This window comes from Haemaphysalis longicornis, unplaced genomic scaffold (assembly GCF_048455015.1).
Source record: "Haemaphysalis longicornis isolate Haplotype H1 unplaced genomic scaffold, Haemaphysalis longicornis Haplotype H1 scaffold_3, whole genome shotgun sequence".
Lineage (NCBI taxonomy): Eukaryota > Metazoa > Arthropoda > Arachnida > Ixodida > Ixodidae > Haemaphysalis > Haemaphysalis longicornis.
Genome location: NW_027526335.1, coordinates 189,697,400 through 189,719,377, shown reverse-complemented (window position 1 = coordinate 189,719,377; position 21,978 = coordinate 189,697,400). Strand labels below are relative to the sequence as shown.

The following is a 21,978-nucleotide window of genomic DNA, read 5'->3' as shown; positions in this document are numbered from 1 at the left end:
CCGGCTGCAATCCGCAACGGTTGGACCAGTCCGGCGTCCACAAAAACGTCCACACAACGGCAAGAACGCGCGGTCAAGTTTAAAACCTGTGGGACAATTTTTTTAGCAGCGCGTTGACCTCAAAAATAAAGCACAGAGCCATACTTTGTGTGCGCTGAATTGTCACGTGTTTAAACAGGTTTTGCACCGCGTGTATTCACTGTAATCCACACTTTTTAAAGCGGTAATGCTACAGGCTCATTGAACGATTTTCAACCGGCACTCGTTGTTCGCAACTACCGTCGTACCGAGTCGTTCTTTTTAACCATGTAATTATACCCTCTCGAGAAAACGTTGCCACCGCCAATTTGAAACGGTTACGTGGTCACTCAAAAGCGAACGTCCGCGGAAACCTTGAATAGGATGTGGTGACTACTGGAGTCTGGAAAGTAGGAGGCGTGCAGGTAGAGCCGCCGACAGACATGCGATGAAAAAAAACTGAAAAACCGACAGACATGCGATGAAAAAGCAGAACGTGGAACCTAGCTAGTGGAGCCATTCGTTGCTGTTGCCGCGTGATTTCCCATATGACGCCAGGAGGGGGCGCGAGCAACAGCATGCGGCGGTTTTCTGCAGTTGACGTAGAATATCATTTGCTATCAAAAAACCATGACCATGAATTTTTTTAATAAAGGAACACTGTAAATATCCGTTGTGTATTAATTTTCGGTCTTATATTTGCGTAACGTCTTGTTCATGTTCAACAAAGTTGACAAGTATGAACATATATACCGGGCTTAGACGCTCACATTTGGCTGTGAGTATATAAGACTATTGCGCAGTATACGTATTACTTTGGCCGGGTGGCTGAATCGAGTCACAGACCAGACAGACAGACATACAGACAGACCAAAATTTCTAAGTTTAGTAGCCCAAGAAAGTCTATCGTCTTTGAAAGAAAAGGATACGTGATCCTACAAGCGCCACGCCTCCGCAAAGACGGTTGTGCTCCCTCGGAGGTACTCTCGCACACGAGCCTACTGTTTTCGAGTGCAGCGGCGTATAAGACACCCAGCACTTGTAATTCCCGCCTGATGAACAGTGCCGTATAACAGACAACGGTGGCGTGATTAGCCAATTAGAGTTGTTACTACAATGCAATCTACGGAGGCATCATTACCGTGGCTAAGTTATTAACGGCCACTTTTACCACGCGTCAAGCCCCCGACACAATAAAAGAAGCGTGCAGGTTAACAGTGTGGTAAAAAACGCAGAACACGGTTTTTAAGTGACGAAGGTAACAACACGTTAGCGGCTGATTTTGTTGCCAGCCAAGCGGGTCCTAAATATACACAAATAAAAGAAGAGACCATGCACAATCAGCAAAAATTTTGCTTCCCTCGTTGCCCTAGAAGAGTCGCTTAATTGCGTGTCCCCCACAACAATAACTTATAACCAGGATGATAACAAGGAAGTGAATGATAAGTGGCCAATAAGCAACAATTTTTTTTTGTTTTATGGGAGCCTTCGCCTACACTGCAGGAAGCTATATTATAAAAAGTGGTGAGATCCCAGTGACCGCTGTAAACTTCAGGGTGCCTATAAAACTGACGGTGCTGGTCTCACTTTATCAACTGTCATTCAATGGTCACGTAAGCATGGGTGGTGAACCGAGGATCTCCGTTCCACAACCCTCTTTCGGCGACGAAATAGCGGTGTCCCTTCTAATATTATAAGACGTAAATTATATATCTCCCCTACAACTTTTTTTTCACTATGGATATGGACGGCACAAAAGACTCCATCCACCTAGGCTCTTTCTCGTTGAACATTTTCGGCTCTAAACTTACCCACCCGTAGTGTGGCTGTAATTTTCGAAATTATTCATGCACACCCTTCGTCTTACTTTGACCTCGCATGCCCTCTAGAGTAAGTGTTTCATCTTTCGTTAGACAGCGTGGTCTTTTGCTAGACCGTACCATAAAACATTGCGGTTTTGATCTATAATTAGGCTGAGTGCTGTTGGTGAATTAATCCACTATTGCCAATTGACCCCGCCTCAGAATAAGCAAAAAACCAGCATTGTCAACACTGAGCGAGAAAGTGTAAAACACATTTAACGTAACCAAATCGCGGTTTCATAATTCGTGCGAAGCATTTTACAAACCCCGGGATTATGCATTACTTGCGTTATTTTATGCCTCCTGCTGCTTTCCACTCCGAGACATACATGTGGCCTCAAATTTTATAGATCTTCAGTCGCGTGAGCTACCAGTGGTAATGAGATATGTTACACGACTGTGTGTGCTATACAATTAGCAAACGAAATACCCAACAAACCATTTGGTTACAATCATAATTGTTTTGCTACAGGCTTAGCGCCATACGAGAAATGTCTAAAGCGTGAAATGTCCTGACCAATAAAGCTGATAATCCTCACCTTGACGTGTTGCTCCATGGAGGTCTTGCCGTAACCGAGGTCCCGAAGAGTGTGAAGACAAAACCGTCGGTTGTCATCCCACTGCTTGCCATTCATTTGACCGAGACCTGCGCTAGCAACAGGGGAGTGTGTCAAACAAAGCACGGACTGCTTCAAAATTTTCTCCAAGGCTTCGCTGAAGATTAATTGGTGCAAAACTCTGTTTACGGATTTATTACAAAAGTAGAAATATATGTAACTAAAACGTATTGCCCTAATGCGGCTATCACACAGGAGAACATCTTTAATTCAAAGGGGATGCCTAAAGTACGCCTGTGAAGCAGAGAGATGGGACAGAAAGATTATTGAGGAACGGGCTGCCGGAATGCAGGAATGCTAAAAAGGAGGCATAATGGAAAAGCATAACTGTGAGGTTGCTCTGTTTAACGCGGAAAGAAGATTCTCAAGCTTCGCCATCCGAAAATGTGCCCGTAAACGTGAACTGTCATAACAAAGAAAGTGCCATGAAGTGTAGGCCAGTGTGCCTTAATGTATGTTCGCGTAGAATGTATTACTTTTCTATCGTTCGGTTGAAGTCACGCGTTGAAACAATGAAGCAAATGTACTGCGGCACAGTCTCAGCACAACTTGTGCGTGTGTTCGAAATTATTGTGCAGTAATGACCAAAAACGTTCTTCATGGATTTTCTTCACGGGTCATTTCAGGCGTTATACCGGTTATACGGCCGGCGCCGGGAAAGTACCGCTCATTGCAGAATGAGTTCACGACTCCAACGTGAAATTTCTGGTTGTTTATGCACACTCGTTTGCACTTCGGGAACTGCATCATCCCCTCCAAGCGCTTTACAATGCTTCGATTGGAACACCATGATAGCGAAGGAAAGTTTGGCATCCACATAATGCAGCCAATGGCTACAAAGTAAAGCTATACAGCTTTCTCAGAAACTTCGCAGTTGAAGAAAAATTCGCCCTGGTGCCGGATTTGAACCCGGGACCACCGCTTAACCGGAGCAGTCACTCGACCAACTGAGCTAACCAGGAGGCGAGTCGTTTGTAGCGCGAGAGATACAACAACTCGAAGTGTAGCCGTTGGCTGTATTTAGGTGGATGTCAAACTTCCCTTTGCAGAAACTTCCTCCACCTTGGGGATTTCCCCAAATCTATTCGATTAACACCGTGATACCGAGTAGATGTTCCCGTTATCATGCACATTAATTCCTTTGATGTTCATAAGCAGGTGGTCTTTAGTATTCCGCGGAAGATACTCATTGCGTTCAAAGCATTGTCGTAAGGTCAAGAGCAGTTTGTTACTGATATGTATGCTGGCGATGGTCAATTTATTGGTGCAACGCAAACGTAAGTGAAATATGTCCAAAGGAAATACATTTTCACAGGACTACACACTGTCACCACTTATTACAATCCGCCCACACGGTTTCAGAACAATTTCCAGGCACCCCAAAGACAGATCCGCCGCAATCATTTGAAAAAAAAAAAGTAAAGCAAAACCAGTTTATCGATTACTTCCACTCCGTGTTTATATCCGCGAACAGCTATACCGGCACTAAGCTATTCTGCTCATCCACCTATGAAAGTCCCAAATTTAATGGCCACCGGTATTTAAAGTGTTCCCAAACGAGTTTCTGAAACGACATGCCGTATCCTGAATTATTACCTTAGGATTATATGAGGAAAATCTGGCGACTGCATAGTTACCAAATGATTAGAAAAAGCCAAAGTTCACCCATCCACAAATCCGGCGATGACACACCCTATAGTTACAGACCAACCGAAGCCAAACAGAGATTATTCTTTTAGAATTCACGAAAGCATTCGACTGTATATCCCACTTAAAGCTAATCTACAAACGGAGGACCATTACCAGGCAGAGGCCAGTTACAGCACGGATGAAAAGCTTGCTACCCCAACGATTGCGATACGCCGTTTACAATCAAGCAGCATCCATTACAGCTACCATAACCTCAGGTGCCTCCCAAGTATTAGTCTCAGGACCTCTGTTATTCTTTGTTTTTAATAACGACACCACGGGCAAGATGAAATGCAGCAATAAACTTTTTTCGGTTAATTTTATCGTATTCAAAGACATTATTGACCTGGAATACCACGCTATTCTTAATGGCTCACTTGAAAAAACTGCTAACTGGTGTATTATCTGGCATGTGTTCATTAACAAAAAATTGGGTGTGCATGACAGTTGCATAAAAATATCCCTCTAGCCTTACGTACGCTTTCGACGGCAGTGTCATACTCAAGTAAACTACCACAAATATTTAGATGCCACTCCAACATCAAACCTTCATTAAGAATCCCACATCAACATCGTCACTTCCACTGCCCTGTGCAATTACATTCTCTTCACGACGCTAGTGCCTCACATCATGGCATGCCAAATTATTAGCCTACACCCCGTTTCAGAGCCCCGTTATGGAATATACCAATGTTGTTTTGTTTCCGTACACTATGTGTGACATAAATAAATAGGAAGGGTCCAAAGAAAAGTGCCCTCAGGTTTATTTTCAGCTAATACACCCGTAACGATTCGCGCAGCAACTTATTCGCGCGGTTCTTGCGACACTATTTGCTAGAGCAAAACTAGCGCGCTCGAACTTCCTACATCAGGTACTCTACGATGTGCTGAAAATAGATTCTTCCAAGTATTCATCATTTTCCGAACATCACCTCTTACGCCACACTCTGTTATGGCACGTTTAATAAAGTATTCATGCCATAATGATACAATTGAATACTCCCTTTTTACGCTTGAAGTGAAAGCATGGAATGAACTGAACCCAATTATATCTAGCGCAGACTCCTTTCGAATTTTCGTAACTCATCGAATAATGCGTCAAACGATCATACTGGCGAACCTAAGCACGTTTAGTGTAATTAATTCCTGTATTTACTACAGAAAAGTAATTGATCTACAAGAAAGTGCCTTCATTTTCAAAGCGACATGCCTGATGTTGCTAGTTTTGTTTATTTTGTTTTTTATTTTAATCGTGCGTTTTTGTAATTACTCAGTAAACTTAACTGAGTAGACAGAGACTTCAAGGGAACTGAATGTCACGTGTCGACGTGTGGCACCTTTCTGTTGTATAGTTTTTCTGTTGCTTCGTTTTGCTGACCAGTGCTGGGCTCATTGCTGCTCTTTCTGCTGGAATTGTATAAATGCCGACCTGCTATAGTCTCGCTCTAGACCGGCACTATCGAAAATAAATAAATAAATAAATTAGATAATAGTGGTATTACGTAGAGCTAGAGAATTCAAACGTAAGAGAATTCAAAGTTTCATGGCCTAGAAGAAAGGTGTGCAATGTCAGGTGTAAAAATTTGCCTTGTGTTGAAAATTTAAAACGCACTAATAGAAGACATGGGATCCTCGCAGTGTAATGTGTTGTCCGTAAGCTCCGGGAAGTATGTGCATCGGTTTGCGACCAGTGTCTTACATCCTACTGCGATGTCAATTACTGATAGGATGCTCAACAGTAGCTGCATAGTAATCTTAGAGATCTTGCGAGCAGGTGCGAGTTCATTGCACATGTGTGACCTATTTGTAGCCTCGCTAGTAAAACTAACACGAATCTGTCGTGCGATTCAGATGCTTATCCTTCCAAATGTAGTTGTGCTAGGTGCCATTTGTTGTCTGCTGTTCACTTCACTCTGTGTGGCATTTGTTACGACGTTGTCTGATGTGCGGCCTGAGGTTGGTGTTTGCTACTTCCACTGTGCTCTGAAGTGCAGAAGCGCCAGCCAGCTAATCCGTCACCTCACTGCCGGCTATCACAGCGTGGCCTGGAAGGAACCCAATCGAAAGTTTCACGAGTTGGCGATATATTCTCGGAACAAGCGCAAAAAAGACGACTACGTAGAAAAGAACAGAGCGCACCGTCCTGTGTGTTCTTTTGAACGTAGCCTTTTTCGCGCTTCTTCCCTGGAAAGAACCGCTCAGTAGTTTGAAGTTTTTAAGTATGCGCGGAGATGATTGTTTGAAATTGCATTTACGATGTGGGTTTATCGGTCTTTTGAAATCACGATGCACGCCCAACACCCAACGATTCTCTGTAGGTTATAGAATTAGACACTTGATTTTGAACAAAGTGATCTACAATAACTTTAATTCCGAACACTGCTGTAGAAAAAAATACTGATGAGTGCACTGAAAGTTCTGCATGAATAATGTTATGCCCATGAGCCGCACAGGACACCATGGGGACATTATTAGAGGTATGAGCAATTCTAGACTCCAGCATCCTGTAGCGACAAGAAATGTTGCATGATTGCAGTTCTTGGTGCCCTGCTTATCTAAATCTTTTCAAAAGGTACATCACATGACAGAGAGCGAAGTTGCCATCGTAGCGAAATATCCATAATGAATGGTTTTTAGAAGTATTGAAAGTAGATGGCGGCACCAGAGGCTTCCTGTCTCCCTCAGAGTAACAACCGCAGAAACTGAATGGAAATTGAAAAAGATGAGGGATGTAGATGTACCTTTTAAAAAGATTTCACATTAAATTTTATAATCATATAACCAGTCTATATATATTTATTGATGCTCTAGGCACCATTTGTTTACTTCGACGTAAAGGCGCTAGAGTGGGCTAGTCTTTACACCTGCCACCAGGTGAAAACCCAACTTTAGCATTGTTGTTTTTGCTGCGCACCCATATACTACACTCCCGTATTCGAACAACAAACACCCTAACATAAGCTAGCATAAAGAAGCCCCAGAAGTTGAATGTCAGCATCATAGGGGTGATGTGACAGGACGTTGAGAATATTTTTTGTTTGATGAATATATGTCTCTGTATAAGCGTCGTAAGTATGGTGTCAATGCAGCTCTTTTCAAGAACTGCGCCTAAAAGCGTGTGCTCATCGTTGACAAAAATTGAGTGGGCGTACAATTAGATGCCAGATGTGTGATAAGTTTCAGACTGGGCTGGAGTGAATTGACAGAAAACAAGCTGCACGTTATAATTTATTTATTTATTTATTTATTTATTTATTTATTTACTTATTTATTTATTTGTTTGTTTGTTTGTTTGTTTGTTTGTTTGTTTGTTTGTTTGTTTGTTTGTTTGTTTGTACCGTCAGCCTTTTCTGAGATCAAAGCAGGTGGGCACATGAAGAGACATAGGCAATAACAGTAAGAATAATTCTGCAGATAATATAACAGTGCTGAATAAACGTTATTGCGCTGACAAAAGGAAATATTCAGGTTTTGCTACACGCTAATAAAAGCACATTTGGGATGATAGACTACTGACTCACATAATAGACACAGTGAAGTTACCTTAGATATGTTAGGGATAGACCACACACAAGTACCACACTCACACCTGCTCACTGGTTCCTCGAGACCACTGTGCTGCAGGTGTGGAGAGACCGTATTTGCAATAAACATGCTAATTCAATGCAAGCCCTCTACACAACATGACATGAACACTTTCTAGGGCTGTACAGAGGCAGCATTGAGCTGCACCTGTCATAATCTCTTGCGGAAGATCGCAGGTTTTCTGCTAACCATGTTTTTTTGGAAAACATTCAATTTTTTACACCTCCTTTAATATCGGCCGTAGTCTTAACCTGGCCCCCTACACGAGCCACCTATATTATATTTTACTCATTTTGCTTTACCTGTAGATTGGCCAGTTCTGTATTTACATTTCCATCTCTTACTTTACCACTTTTTTGGCGCCCTTTGCCTCCGTTGCCTTCGCGCAACAGAAAACAAATATCTGAATCATCGCCAGAATCACCATAATTATCATCATCATCATCATCATCGCATACCCGCCATTAGAAGGCTCTGTAGTTTTGCAGAGTTTTGCCTCTCCCTCCCGCTAGGGCAGCGAGAGCCGAGGCAGCCTTCCGCCCTGACGTAGATGCCAAGTCCTTTCCCCGAACCATGGAATTTCGTGGCGACGGCGCTGTGCCGTTCTCGGGCGAGCGCCGGTGAACGTTCGAGTTGACACATAAGACCCACCGATCCAATGGGTTTAATTTTCAATTCTACTGCCCTTTTTTCAAGTGACATGCATCTCAACTGCCTGGTCCGCCATTCGCTGCCTCTCAGGACGCGATAACGGCCACCTGGGGCGCCTCGGCCGCGCGAAACGAACTTTTTAGTTTATCATTGAACACCAAACTCGTGGACGAATAGTGAAGCCGCCTTATTTTTAACGCGTCCAATACACTGCCAGCCTATTTTACTGCCTGATCAAAAAACAACAGCTGAAAAATAGCGAGGCATTCATGCCAACTTAGAAGGGTTGTTTGCCTACGGCGCAACGACAGAGCTTTGGGAAGAAACATGCTTAGGAGTGCCTTACGTTTCCAAGTAAAGGCTGTTGAAATACTTCTTGCGTTTATTCATTATGGCTCGCCTATTCAGTTTTTTTTTCCTGTTGCAATATCCTGTTCTGGAACTCGAAACCTTACAATTTAAAGCTGTATATTGGTCCTTTCCTTCTACACTGCTCAGTTCCAGATTTTGTTTATATGTAGCGTTTTTCATCATTTGGTGTTTCGCACACGAAGTTTCCTTTAAGGACTCTTGTTGAGGAATTGTGCCCGCTATGAGCTTTTGTGGAGTAACTAGGAGGTCCCGTTGGTGATTGAAATATTTACAAAAGCGGGTTACAAAAAGTAATACAATTGAATGCATAGTTTGTACTATTTCCTACACCTACAAGGCCCTGTAGTTAGTTCAAATTTTGGGAGATATTGCAATCGTGCCTTAGATAGGCAGTAGGGTTGCATATCTTGTGCCGGCACTATGTTTAAGGTTGTCAGACAGCACGATGCGACTTTTTACTATTCGCTAGCCTCTACAATAAATTTCTTTTAAGCACGAACCGTTTTTTTTTATTCCATAGGGCCCTGCTAATTTATCCACCTCTTGATAATCGTTCTATGAGAGATGAATTTGCAATGCAGCACTGACACAACCAAAGTAAGGAAGAATTCTGCAAATACTATTCACGCGATTGCCAAGTATTTGCTTTCTGTAAAATGAGTATTGAATTTTTTTCTGAGACGTGCAAGGCCGGAAAATGGCTAAAATGAAACTGAGGCACACATTACCGATTATGCTTTCAAGTGATAAACTTATAAAGTATAAATGTAGTAGTTCGTAGGCAGAGCATATTCGAGTGAGAAAAAATCTCCAGTACCGATATACATTTGCGATGTGAAGAGCCAGTTCTGTGGGCGGCATAGCATCTCCTTCCTTGTGACGAACTTCTTTACCGACTCGAAGTCGTTCAAAACAATTACGTCCCCTGACCCAGTTTTAATTCTGCAAAAGAGAAAGATAAAAGTAGTGTTATGCGCGCAGAAATGACCCACCTCACTTTCCAAGTTATAAAATGTGTGGGCTTTCACGAGGTGCATACTTTCTTTACTTATTTTATCAAACTTTTTTCAACAATCACCTGTTAATAACACTACAAAACGTACATCTTTATGAACGCAAAGTACAAGGACATTGTATATAATTATACAAAGCCTAACTGCAGACACTAATCTACGCAAAACAGCGCGAAAAAAAGCGAAGGACGGAGAGAGATACACGACAGTGACTGCGCTGAATTCTGTGCAGTCCCTGTCGTATATCTCTCTCTTTCCATGCCACTTTAGCGCTGTTTAGTCTAGATTATGTACCAACACGCCCAGTGTACCACGTTATCCAGACACTAAAGCGCAATGATAGCAGTCTGACTGTGTTTGGCAACCCACCCTGCCTTTTCGATTGCTCTCCTAGAAGGGTTGCGCTGCTAAATGCATTTCCTTGAGAGTTTACATGCGTTGGTTGTTGCCTGCGGGAGAATTTACGCTTCCCGTTTCCCGTCTGCAATTCGTTTGCACAACATCATAGTCGTGCAGTGCCCCCAGCAAATTGTTTCGCGTCCAGCCCGCTTAGGAATCTTTCATAAGAAGCGGGTTGTCGGCGCACTTTGGCAAGTGTGCAATTTTTCAACGGTCCCCACACTAGAGATAGTACGCTTACAAACGAGAGGGTATAAAGTTAGCATGCTGATGACGCATCCTATAAAAAATATAGGACACATAATCGCTCCTTACGACGTTGTGAACGGTAAATAATTATTGTTCAGTTTCCGAGCAGTTTTGGTGGATTGGCTGTCTTCGACGCATTCGCCGCTCTTTATGCTCTTGAGCGTCGAATTACAGTAGGTGTACAGGTTTCCCTAGTGCTATTGCGGCAGAGGCCTTAAAATCTGTCCCCATTCATGCCGCACCAATGACATCTATGGAAAAAGTAATACAGTTACCGACTGTTTTGGTCTGAGCATGACGAAATCTATTGGGGCCATTTTGAAGTCGATGTCACCTTTCTTTTTCTTTCTGTAGCAGTTAAAACCACAGCGCAAGAACTTCGTGACTGCCTCTCTCCCCCCAGAAGCTTGATATGATCCCCTTTCAAGTTGAAGCAAACAAATCAACTAAATTAAATTGAAAAATTGTAAATATTAACACGTGACGGCGTGCATTCATGCCTTGCACAGTATTATTTCGTTATTAACAACAGTAATTAAGTGCAAGCCTTTTAAAATGGCACTTAAGCGGTCTCAAAATTTGCCCGTCCACATCACCACCATCGTGTAGCAAGTGTTCGCCATTGTTATGGCAGCATTTGGGTTGTGAAGATAACTGTGCTTGTAAAACGGCGTTTACCACCACACAATTGTCCAGGTTGTGCTGTACATGCATGCGTACAAATGCACCTTGAAGTGTCATCAGGGAGCGGGAAACACACACCCTCTTTAGAATAGTTGGTACCCAGACAGCGGCGCATTTCTACCGCCGAAAACTCCCAACCCGCGGACTTCTCTTACCGGGCCATTGCTCTACCTTTGGGCAGCTTTGTATGCTCCAGTGAGACTCCGTTAGCCTTGTTATGTAACCATCACGGCAGGTACAAAGTGCCCTATTGTATCACAACCGTCTTACGGCGTGTCTCACCTTGGAAGGGTGAACGGTTGCGGCTGGTAGCTTCTTAAATGCTGGTTGCAAATTTTGCAACGAATGTAAAAGAATGTGAAATTGCAAGGTCCCGCCCCTGACGCCTTGTGGCAGGTTGTGCTGTAACAACCGGGGCACCGATGCGCATACGCCGCTTGTGTTTTATAAGTCTCATTTCTCTGTGCCCGAATGCGCTAACATCGTCGAGTAGTTATAATTGGGTGAAATAATTCTGCAAATTTTATTTATTTATTTATTTCAGTATACCGTTCACAGTGGTGGTTCAAGCACGACTGGTGGAAACAATAAAATCAAATAGTACACACAGTAGGGTCCCGTTATAAATATGTACAAATGAGGACGCGGCTTCGATTCCCGGCTGCGGCGGCCGCTTTTCTGATGGAGGCGAAAAGCAAAAACACCCGTGTGTACAAGAATTTGGAGCGCGTAAAGATCCCCAGGTGATCAAAATTAATCCGGAGCCCTCCACTACGGCTCGCCTCATCGCCTGCGGTGCGTCGGCGCGTTAAACCCTACAATCAATCATAAAAATGTAGAAATGGAACACATTAATCAAAGAGTCACGAAAATAACATGCTGGAAGAAAAAAAAAACCAGACTGTTGACAACTGAACAGCAAGATTTTTCCTCTCAATGAGTAAATACCGCGAGTAAATGCCACAGTCAATACCGAACTGCTTACCACATTCATAAAAAATTAAAGTTTTGAATCCGATCGATAAATGACTGCACAGTTTCACTGTTGACAGCATTTTCAGTAATTGGTTCCAGTCACAAATGGAGGAGAGAAAAACAGAGTGCCTGTGGGTATTGTTGTGGCGAACCGGTTGTCGAATCACTTTTCGGTGGCTCGTTGTCGAAGAGTGTTTAAAGGGCTCAAGGAGATAATTGTCTCGTTGAATGTTAGAATGGCCGTGGTACGAAATATATAAATTTTAGTTTGGGAAACTCGGCTCTGTTCTTGAAATTTGTGACCTTGGTAAGCCTGGAATATTCCGAGAAAGGAAACTCAACGGCCAAGTTTTGAATCCTATCGATTTTATTTATTAAATATTGTTGATATGGGTCCCAAATGATATCTCAATGCTCTAAAGCTGGTTTTATAACGGTTTAAAAGGCAGTAGCTTGCCTTCAGGGGGCACTTTCTTCTTTAAAATGCTAGTTTTCCTTGCGCTTCAGCGCACATAACATTAGTATGCGACGTCCAAGTAAGGTTGGGCGTAGCCATTACGCCCAAATATTTTACTAGATTAGTTTTACTAATTTTAGTATTACCAAGCGTACAAGCAAAGTTCAGCGGATTTTTTTGATTAGCAAGAGTTAGGCTCACAGTTTTTTTTTTTTTTTGGCATTAAGTGTCGTTCTCCACTTTTTACACCATGCAAACAACTGCTATGATAGGTTCTGGTATGTTCAGACTACCGACGTAACAGCCATATCGTGTGATATGAACGTAAAAAAACGGCGTTTCACGCAGTTCGATTGGCTAAGACGTCAAATGACGCCATTATTTCAAGATATTACGACAGTTGCGGCAACAACCTGAACCTGGTGTTAAGCAGAATTTGGTCTTCCGTTGTGTTTAGTCTTCAGTATATGACGCAGGCATCCGCGAACACCTATAATTTAATGGAGTGTTATTGTCGAAAGGAACTTCAATTATGTAAGTGAGGAATAAAATTGGCCCCAACACCTATCCCCGGGGGACGCCCGAGAAAACATCCAAACCATCTGATACGTGATAGTTCACGGCAACGAATTGCTCGTGGTTGCGGAGATGACATTCCACCGATGAAATTTTATTACTTTCAATACCGATGGCATGCATCTTTTGGATTAGGCCACGGTAGTGTACATCAAACGCTTTTGAAAATCCATGCAAGATCGCATCTATCCACCCTGTATCGTTAATCACGTTATCACTAACACCAGTTATCTCTGCAAGCTTCGTTATGGTTGATAGACCTAATCTCAAATCAGGCTTCTGACTGTACAGTAAGTTATTTCTTTTTAAATGTGGAATTGTGGCGTTAAAATGATCTGAGACCATGTGCTCGATAATGAAACCGGACGGTAATTGCTCGCCTCGAGCCCGTAGCCGGATTTATGTATTGGAATTACTTTTGCCCATCGCCAGTCGTCAGGAATTTAAAATGTTTCTAAGGATACCCAGTACAATTTAAGCAAGTATTTACTAACCCAAACGGCATATCTGTTATAAACGTGTTTGAGATGTCATCGGGACTGGGGGACTTCTCTAAGTTAAGTTTAGTCAGATGGATCAGAAATAATTTACATGAAATGTTTTAATATAAAGAATTGGGTTTTTGTGCGGAAATGTCTGTGTATAAAGTCTAGAACGCTATCGTGACTAAAATTTTGACTATTAAGGAACCAGCGATCTGATACTTTAAAACGAACTCACGAAAAATGTAACTGTGATAAAACACCGCAACGAATTGATACCGCTTGGATTCGGGTAATGGAAGGACGCGGAGTTTATTAGGAACGTATGTTTTCTGAAGCCCAGTTTTTATCAAAAACATTATAATCAGTGCGAAACATGCGTTACGAACTTAGAATGGTTGCAATAGGCAAGTAATACGCAACAAATACCGCTGTTTTTTTTTTCAATACTGCTACGAGAGAGTGAAAGAAAACTGGTGGCCGTGTAAGTAGAGCTCTGAAGGAGAATGACGATAGAGGATGGGAAGGAGGGGGGAGAGCGAAAGAGAACTTTATTTGTCCAGAAGTAGAGAGCTTAGGGGTCCCCCATACCGAGCTGTACAGCTGGGAGGTTTTCAGTCCTATCGACCGTGTAAGCAGATCACTACGTAAGAGGCATGGAGAGGAAAGAGAAAAAGAACCTGATTTGCGAAAAATAGAGTCCCAGAGACGCGTCTGCCGCGTTAATCAACTACGATGTTTTGAGTCCTAGTGGCTTCTCCGGCCATCTGTATGAGGCGTAATTGGAGTAGAGAATCGCAGCTGCGGAGTTGTGTCACCCAGTACTTTGTGTGTTCGATGTCTGCTGGGGGCAGAGGAGTCGTGTTCGGTGGTTTTTTCGGGCATTTATGTTCGGCAGGTGTCTGCGGTGGCCGTATCTACAGGAGAATATTTATGGATGGAAGTTGCTACATGCCACCGTGTTCTGGCAGGGGTTAGGTTAGAGTTGTCTCCATGCTTTGGCCTGTGCGGCGTTCAGCGCTGCTTTCGCAGTGCTCCTACCCCCTTGACGCTTCACACCTTCTTATCCTATGCAATGCGTTCTGCTCTGTGTGCTTTGCCCCATGCTTGTCCAGAAAGCAGCTGCGATGCGTGGAAAATAATTTTCGCAGAAAAACAAGTACAGGCTGAAACGAATGTACATACATTCGCACTCGTACGCAGACACAAACTCACACCTATTTAGGAAATGGAGACGCGAATGATTTACACGGAGGACCACCACAAGCCCTCGTACTCGAAGGTATCCAGATTTTGCGCGTAGGATAATTTGTTACATATATAAATAATTTGGCAACGAACGGGCAAACCTAGCTTGACACCCTTCATGTGGAATAATCACCAAAACTTGTTCAGATGGTTTCTTTAAGAGCACTGCACGTTTTTAGCCTCATGCCGCCCTTTGCAGAAGGTGGAATATGATGCAGGGGATTCTGAACAAAGCAACTTTTTAATGTTAGAAAATCTTGCAACAAACGCTGAGCTTCGTCGTTTAATAAATTTACTTGACTTTCTAGCTTTTATAGTCACTGAAAAAGTTTATTTTATGGAAATACCGTCACCTGTTTGGTGGCATAAAACGCAAGAGCATGCTCACAATTATAGCGGCAGGTTGCTTGTGCGAAAAGGGGACTGAAAAGAAAATAATAATTGCAAAAATTGGTGTGAGTTCATTCCAATAAGCTCCGCGTCAAATAGGATATTGCGATTAACGCTTAGCAGAATAAATCCCGCAGTTTCGTACTGCTTTTGTTCATGCAAATTTCGTAAAACCGCAGGTGTCAGCAGCAAGAACGACTCACCTGAAGACAGGCCCGTACTGCCTCGCCCATTTTGCGGCCTGGTTGATGTGGAAGTCCTTGCGGGCGAACTGCGGGTGACCCACGAAAGGCCATGCGGGGGGACTGGGGGGCAGCCTCGTCCCCGGAGGGGCACGCTGCTCTGGCTGGATCCAGCGGTGCACAGCGAAATAGAGCAGCGATGCCAGCAACGCGCTCAAAACCACTGTCAGCCAATCCATGCTCCTTTGAGATGGTTAAAAATGCAGGACTGGACCGAAAAAAAGAGGTGGAGTAAGAAGGTCTGCTGCTTGCAGCAATATTTTTGTGTTTTTAAATTATTGGGAAGCGCGTAGTGAAACCAGTGCATTTTGGTAGCTCATTGGGTCACCGTGATAAAATTACCTGAGCTTAGTATACTGTTCCACATAACAATTTGAGAATTGCGCTTTTTTATTCTGAGTGCTGCAATAGTGTAGTGAGCCCAAAACTCAGGAATAAGGTAAATACAGTAAATGGAATGTATTACCGCAAGTCTTCAAACAGCACTTAATTTTGTCTGAAATAATACTTGCCCACATCAACGAAGTATACATTTACGTATTTCGCTCCCGTACGAGGAGCAGTAAAGTCCTCCTCCAAGTGAGTAGTTTACTGTTTTTATTTCAGTAATGTTCCGGTTTATCATTGCGCAATGACAGGGATAGAAACACTGTTCACATATGCCCGGTTTTGTCGTCTTAATTATGCAAATGATTGAATGGTAAGGTACACCCGGGATGCAAATCATCTGTGGACTCTTATAAAATGCCACGTGGGAAAATTTATGAAAGAGAATTCCGCAAGGGTCAACGTCAATGGAGCTGTAAATTTACTATGTAAATTTAGGCATGCAAATACTTGGGGAAGTTTTCGCGTTCTGTTGATTTAAATTGGTAGCTGAGAGAAGTACTATACGTGGTGCTTTCATATATCTTTACGTAGATTTCTGTCGCAAGTTGCCTTAATATTTCTGTACAAGTTTATGAAGAAGCAACGGTGTCGTTCAGGACCAGTTGCGATGTGTTAGCGTTAAACCAACAAGTCATTTTGTGTAAATGACGCTGACGTAAATTCTTTTAACATTTAATTTTGGAGAGATATTCCGGAAAGAATGTGTGCCTAGCCAAAAACAAGTTAGCGCGGGAAATATGGTGTCCCATACCTGCCGCTCATACGCATCTATAAACGACTACGGCGGAGGCTTCTAAGAATGCGTGATATGCTTCCAATGAAGGGTATTCGTTGAACTGGCGTTGAACTTTGTACCGAACTTTGCGGCCGCGTTCGTAGCCACTATGCACCTTCCTCAGCTCGTTCCGCTCAGTCGCCCTCACCAAGAGCTATCTGTCTGCGCAGTGGGTATTGCCCCCAATATTTTGCACGTGCGGTAGCGGCCTTCCCTCCCCCGTCGCCCTTTCTCAGAGCCCCTTTCCAATCCCCGGCTCGCACTATGCTTTTTATACGATTCTGTGTACTCCGCAACACATTTTGCATCGCCTGCGTTCCATGGAACAAAAATATAAGACCTTTGCTTTCAAAATTTACGAATCTTCTATTCTGCTAAAAGCATGTCACCGCTAACGTTCTTGTTGTTGTGCAGTGGTTTGTTAAACCATTTTATGGATATATAGATGGATAGACCCGCCGCGGTGGCTCAGTGGCTAAGGCGTTGCGCTGCTGAGCACGAGGTCGCGGGTTCGATTCCCGGCCGCGGCGGCCGCTTTTCTGATGGAGGCGAAAAGCAAAAACGCCCGTGTGTACGAGATTTCGGCGCACGATAAAGATCCCCAGGTGGTCAAAATTAATCCGGAGCCCTCCACTACGGCGCGCCTCATCGCCTGCGTTGCGTCGGCGCGTTAAACCCTACAATCAATCAATAGATGGATAGCATACATGGTATTGAAGCAATGTTAAGAGAACATTTGTTGCTGGAACAAAATATTTCCTCTTATGCCAGGAAGTACAGTTGGCCAAATCTTTAGTTGAGGTGCGCGAGCGGCGCCTTTTCATCCGTCAGCGCCGTATGACGGAAGTCAAATTACATACAGGTCGAGATTGAATGCATGTTCAGAAACCCTGTTAAGCTGGGCCCATCATCTGCTAGGCTGTTCCTTCTTAAGATGGTCATCAGACAGAAATCGGCGCTTGCGTACGCTAATTAAATATTTGGTCGACTGTGCGTACAAAAGCCTAGTACAAGAGGAAAAAAAACGTACCGAAACTGTAGTTGTTGGAGGCACGAGCCCGCAGCTGACAGCCGGCGGACACGAAAGCAGATATTGACCACAGCAGCTGCGCTTCAACGAGAGCGTACGACCACTGCATTAAGAGCTTGGCTGAACACGGCTGAGGGGCGAAGCAAAAACTCATTAAGGTTCCGTATCATTTAATCTGTTGCTATCTAGAAGGCCCAAGCGCACCAGATGCGGACGAGGGTTCACATCGACACGAAAGTTCCCGTTTGACAGCAAAGGGACATCAAAATAAAGGTAACACAAAGAAGCAAATAAAATTACAAATGTACGAAAATGGTAACAACCGACATAAAAGTGCCGTACAAAGGTTCAGTGCAAAAGTTTACAAGACATAGCAGCATAAACGTACAGCAAAATTTCGACGCAGCAAGGATTAAAAAAAACAGAACCTGATGCCAACCAGCTTCGTACACACTGGAGGTACCGCTGAAAAACTTGGCGCAGAATAATTGGCGGTGGAGGCAGGGGGCTGTAATGTTGGGTGAGTTGTTTAAGGGAATTATTGCTTGACAAAAAAATGAGTCGAGCAGTCATGAACAGCGGCCTTTTTATAGGCCGTGGTATGGATATGCTGTGGGTGAAACGGAACGAGATTTGTTAGAGCGGCTTTAACAGGGTTCTCTTGACGTCGCGGGATAATAACAGGCATAAAGAAGTCAGGTGCGAGATTTGAGTGAATATAGGGTGATTCCACGAGAAAACGAGCATGCGCGTAAACGCAATTTCTTTATTATTTTCCAAATGTTTATGAGTTATGCGCAAACCAGAGAATAGCTAAAAACAGCAATTTGTTTTCCTCTAGCGTGCGTGCTTTGAGAAAAAAATTGCAAAGGGGGCGCAGGTGACGCGCGATTTCCGGCAGCTGCAGTTTTTTCCAACTTTGGGGTCTTGCGGACGGCAAGGTTTGATCGTTCTAACTACAATTTGTATTAAAACAAAAACTACACCAAAGTGACGAACAGGTCAAAAAAATTTCATGTTCTGCCGTGACAAAAAATTTGAACAAAATTGTGAAGTCGCGCCAGACTCCAGATTATTACTACCCTTGACTTCCCCTTGCTATCTTCGTGTTGTCGACCAGATATTTGTAAACACATCTTAAACATATTGCGCGTCTAGCGATCTAGCAAAACCTAAAAAATACCCAAAAATGATTGATTGCTTTACTTTTTCTGAAAAAACCGTAGTATTAAAAATCAAAATTAAGAAAAAACGGTAACGATTTCCTTCAAAGTTGGAGGAAAAAGACTCCTCAACAGGATTAACAATGCTGATGAAAAGTATGTTTCATCATTTTGTTCGTACCGAAGTTATAAGCGGCTGAAATAACGCGTTCGAGACGCGTCTCCGTGCCGTGAGATAGGCCAATAACGCTCGTTTTCTGGCTTCGCGCTTTGATAAAAAAAAGTGTCTGTTCACCTTCTGTGACCACACCAGGGACGTTTGAACCTTTGACGTTTTTTTAAAGGAAAATACGCGTTTTTAATCTTTTCATTTGCAATGTTTCACTGAATAGGCACCAGCACAGCTACGCCTGTGGCGAAGACGCGCAAAAAGCGCGCATTTGTGAGCGTAACTTTTCTTTTAGAAAAATAAAAAGCATGGTAAAAAAAGAAAGAGTTTCCTTGGTGTGTCGATAGCCATGACTGACCTCGTGCCGGGCTATTCGTAAAGAGAGGGAATTTGCTTAAAAATGAAAAAAATCGTTTCATAAATGACAGATTTAAAAAATGCAATTGATCTCGATGTCAGAAAAACACCGATATTTACCCGGGCACGCCTATAGGAGCAAAATCCCGAAATGCAAATTATAACAGAGTTCCGGTCAGACCACGAGTAAACTGGCAGAAAAAGATGCTACAGCGAGAAATACCAACTACCAACCACCAACTACCAACTCACCCAAGTACATTTTGTTGGCAGAAAAAGTCGTGAGCGTTTTCGCAGGATTAACGTAAAGTAACGCGGACGCCCGCTAACTCGCTGGATGACGTGGCTGATATTCAGAGACATTTCTTTGTATTTTAGCCTCCCAGGCGACATGACCATAACGATAAAATTAGAGTGAAATGGTGACAACATTTTCGTGGCAATTGTGACGTCCGCACATTCAAACACAGTCCAGCAAATGTCTTGTAATGGGTATATGAAAGGTTCCCCTTGCTGTTGTGCTATGTAACCGACAAATAGACAGGGTTGCATCATAAAAACGACAAAACAAATTTTAGACAGCTTTTAATGCTGGGTCCTTTATTACAACAGACCCTTTACCTAGCCTAACGATATGTGCACGCGCTCGCGGCATGTCCCCAGATGGGCGCGTCACAGCCGCTGCTAACATCATGGTTGTCCATGCGCAGAAGCCCGCTACATTGTTGGTTCCGTGAAAAGTCGGTATATCTGTACACTCGACGAAGAGAAATGCTATTGCTATCGTTGGCATGTGCCCAACGTGCGTTCCCTGCGAAAATGGGCCTGTCGAGAAGAAACAGTGAATTTTCCCCTAGAGTTACCATTGGGAGATCAATGCACCCCCTTCTTGCACCCGCCCGGCACTGGGTCAGTTACCGCAGTCGTGACACCAAGAAAACTCTTTGTTTTGTTCACCTGCTTTTTGTTTTTTACTTTAAAACGTTGCGCTCGCAAAGGAGTGCTTTTTGTCGGGTCTTTGCAACAGGCGTTGTGATAGTGCCTATTCAGTGAAATATTGCAAATAAAAAACTATATAAAGGCGGAAAAGGCGACGCAGGTAGGAACTGTCCGACGTCCATCTCACCTTCACATATCCGGGGGATGCCCGGAGAGTCGGGCGCCCCGCACTTAGCACCCTTCCGGGTGCCCTTCATTCCAGCCGCCCCAGTCGCCGCCACAAGTGTCGGGGCAGGAGGCAACGCTACGATGGGGGGCTGCTGTGGGCTCCGGCGTGCCCGTCGCCTCAGTGTCCTCAGTGAATCGAGGCACCCGACTACAACGTTTATGGAACCACGTTGCCCTACTCCACGAGAGTTCCAAGCGGAACGCGAAACCTATCTAGTGAAACCTTTCGTTTCGTTGCCATTTGACTCTTTTAATTCCGCCAGGTAACGCGGGCAACAGCCGGCAAGGGCTTTTTCGGTTGATGAAATATTTTATTTCCTATAGCAAAAACGCAGTCATCCGTAACTTCTTTGAAATATCACATATGTGCTGATCTGCTTCGTGGTATTTGCGTAATGTCTTGTTCATGTTCAACAGTGTTGACAAGTATGAACATTAACCCCGGAATTAGACGTTTAGATGTGGCTGTGAGTATATAAGACTATTGCGCAGCACCTGCGTTGCTTTGTTAGGCTGGCTGAATCGAGTGACAGACACACATACGGAAAGACCGACCAAAATTCTTCCGTTCAAGTAGCTCGAGGAAGACTATCATCTTTATAAGCATGGTACAGGGGTTCTTCCTCCGCTCTGGTTACCCTAATACCGACGGAGGCCCTGTAGCTCCGTGCTTGGTGAACAGACAGTAACGCCATCCGACGGAGCTTCATCACGGCTCCGACGGCCACCGTTTGTGGTTTCTACCCTTCACCTTACAACTGATTACTATGGTTGGTTACAGTGTGAGTGTGGGGGCTCGGTGTCCGCGGTGTCACCAATACCATGAACACTTAAGGTGCCCCGTGCCCCGGGCAGGGACCTGCTAAGTTTTGAGGGGGTTGTATAAAGGTTAGAGTCATCTGTCAAATTTTGCTTGTTTTCGAATGAACACTTTCAGCAAGCTTGATCAAAAAGGTTGTTTTTTGCTGTGTGCTACAAAACGAAAATCCCAACTGCTCTGAGAATGAACGCTAAACTGGAACGACGCGGGAAGAATTTTAGAACTCCGGTCTAGACTCACACACTTGTAAACATATATAACTTCTCAAAACCTGTCAGTGTGCATAGTTGAAACCGTGACATTTCCCGTGTCACAATTTTAAACGCTGTTATGACGCTGCTATTTAGGCCGCTTGTATAAGCGCTTACAGTCACCTGGTGACCTCGTTTTCAACCGCTGTTGAACGCAGGAGCGACTACAATAGAGTACAAATTCAGAAACACAATAAAAAGCCATGAGTAGAGTGAAAGTTAGTTGGCCCCTCAAAATCGGACACTCCGAAGCTGTGACATCATTATCGATTTTAAATACCTGGGGGGTATATATTGTATTTATGTGCAAATGACATAGATGACGGCCACCCGCCATTTTGATTATT

At 43.6% G+C, this 21,978-nt stretch overlaps 1 protein-coding gene across 4 annotated transcripts in view; it reads right to left on the bottom strand.

Moving 5' to 3' along the window:
- Positions 1-20,804, bottom strand: part of LOC144175899 (cytochrome P450 2C28-like) — a 47,809-nt gene extending 27,005 nt beyond the window's left edge. The window contains exons 1-5 of one of the 4 annotated variants that reach the window (XM_077704964.1): positions 20,520-20,804; positions 17,705-17,834; positions 15,471-15,717; positions 9,612-9,736; positions 2,420-2,526 (exon numbers count right to left, since the gene is read on the bottom strand). In XM_077704964.1, coding sequence (XP_077561090.1) covers positions 2,420-2,526; positions 9,612-9,736; positions 15,471-15,688 — 450 coding nt within the window. In that variant the 5' untranslated portion in view covers positions 15,689-15,717; positions 17,705-17,834; positions 20,520-20,804. The remainder of the gene's footprint in view (positions 1-2,419; positions 2,527-9,611; positions 9,737-15,470; positions 15,718-17,704; positions 17,835-20,519) is intronic. The other 3 variants (XM_077704965.1, XM_077704963.1, XM_077704966.1) reach the window with 3 other exon arrangements.
- Between the last annotated feature and the right edge of the window lie 1,174 nt (positions 20,805-21,978).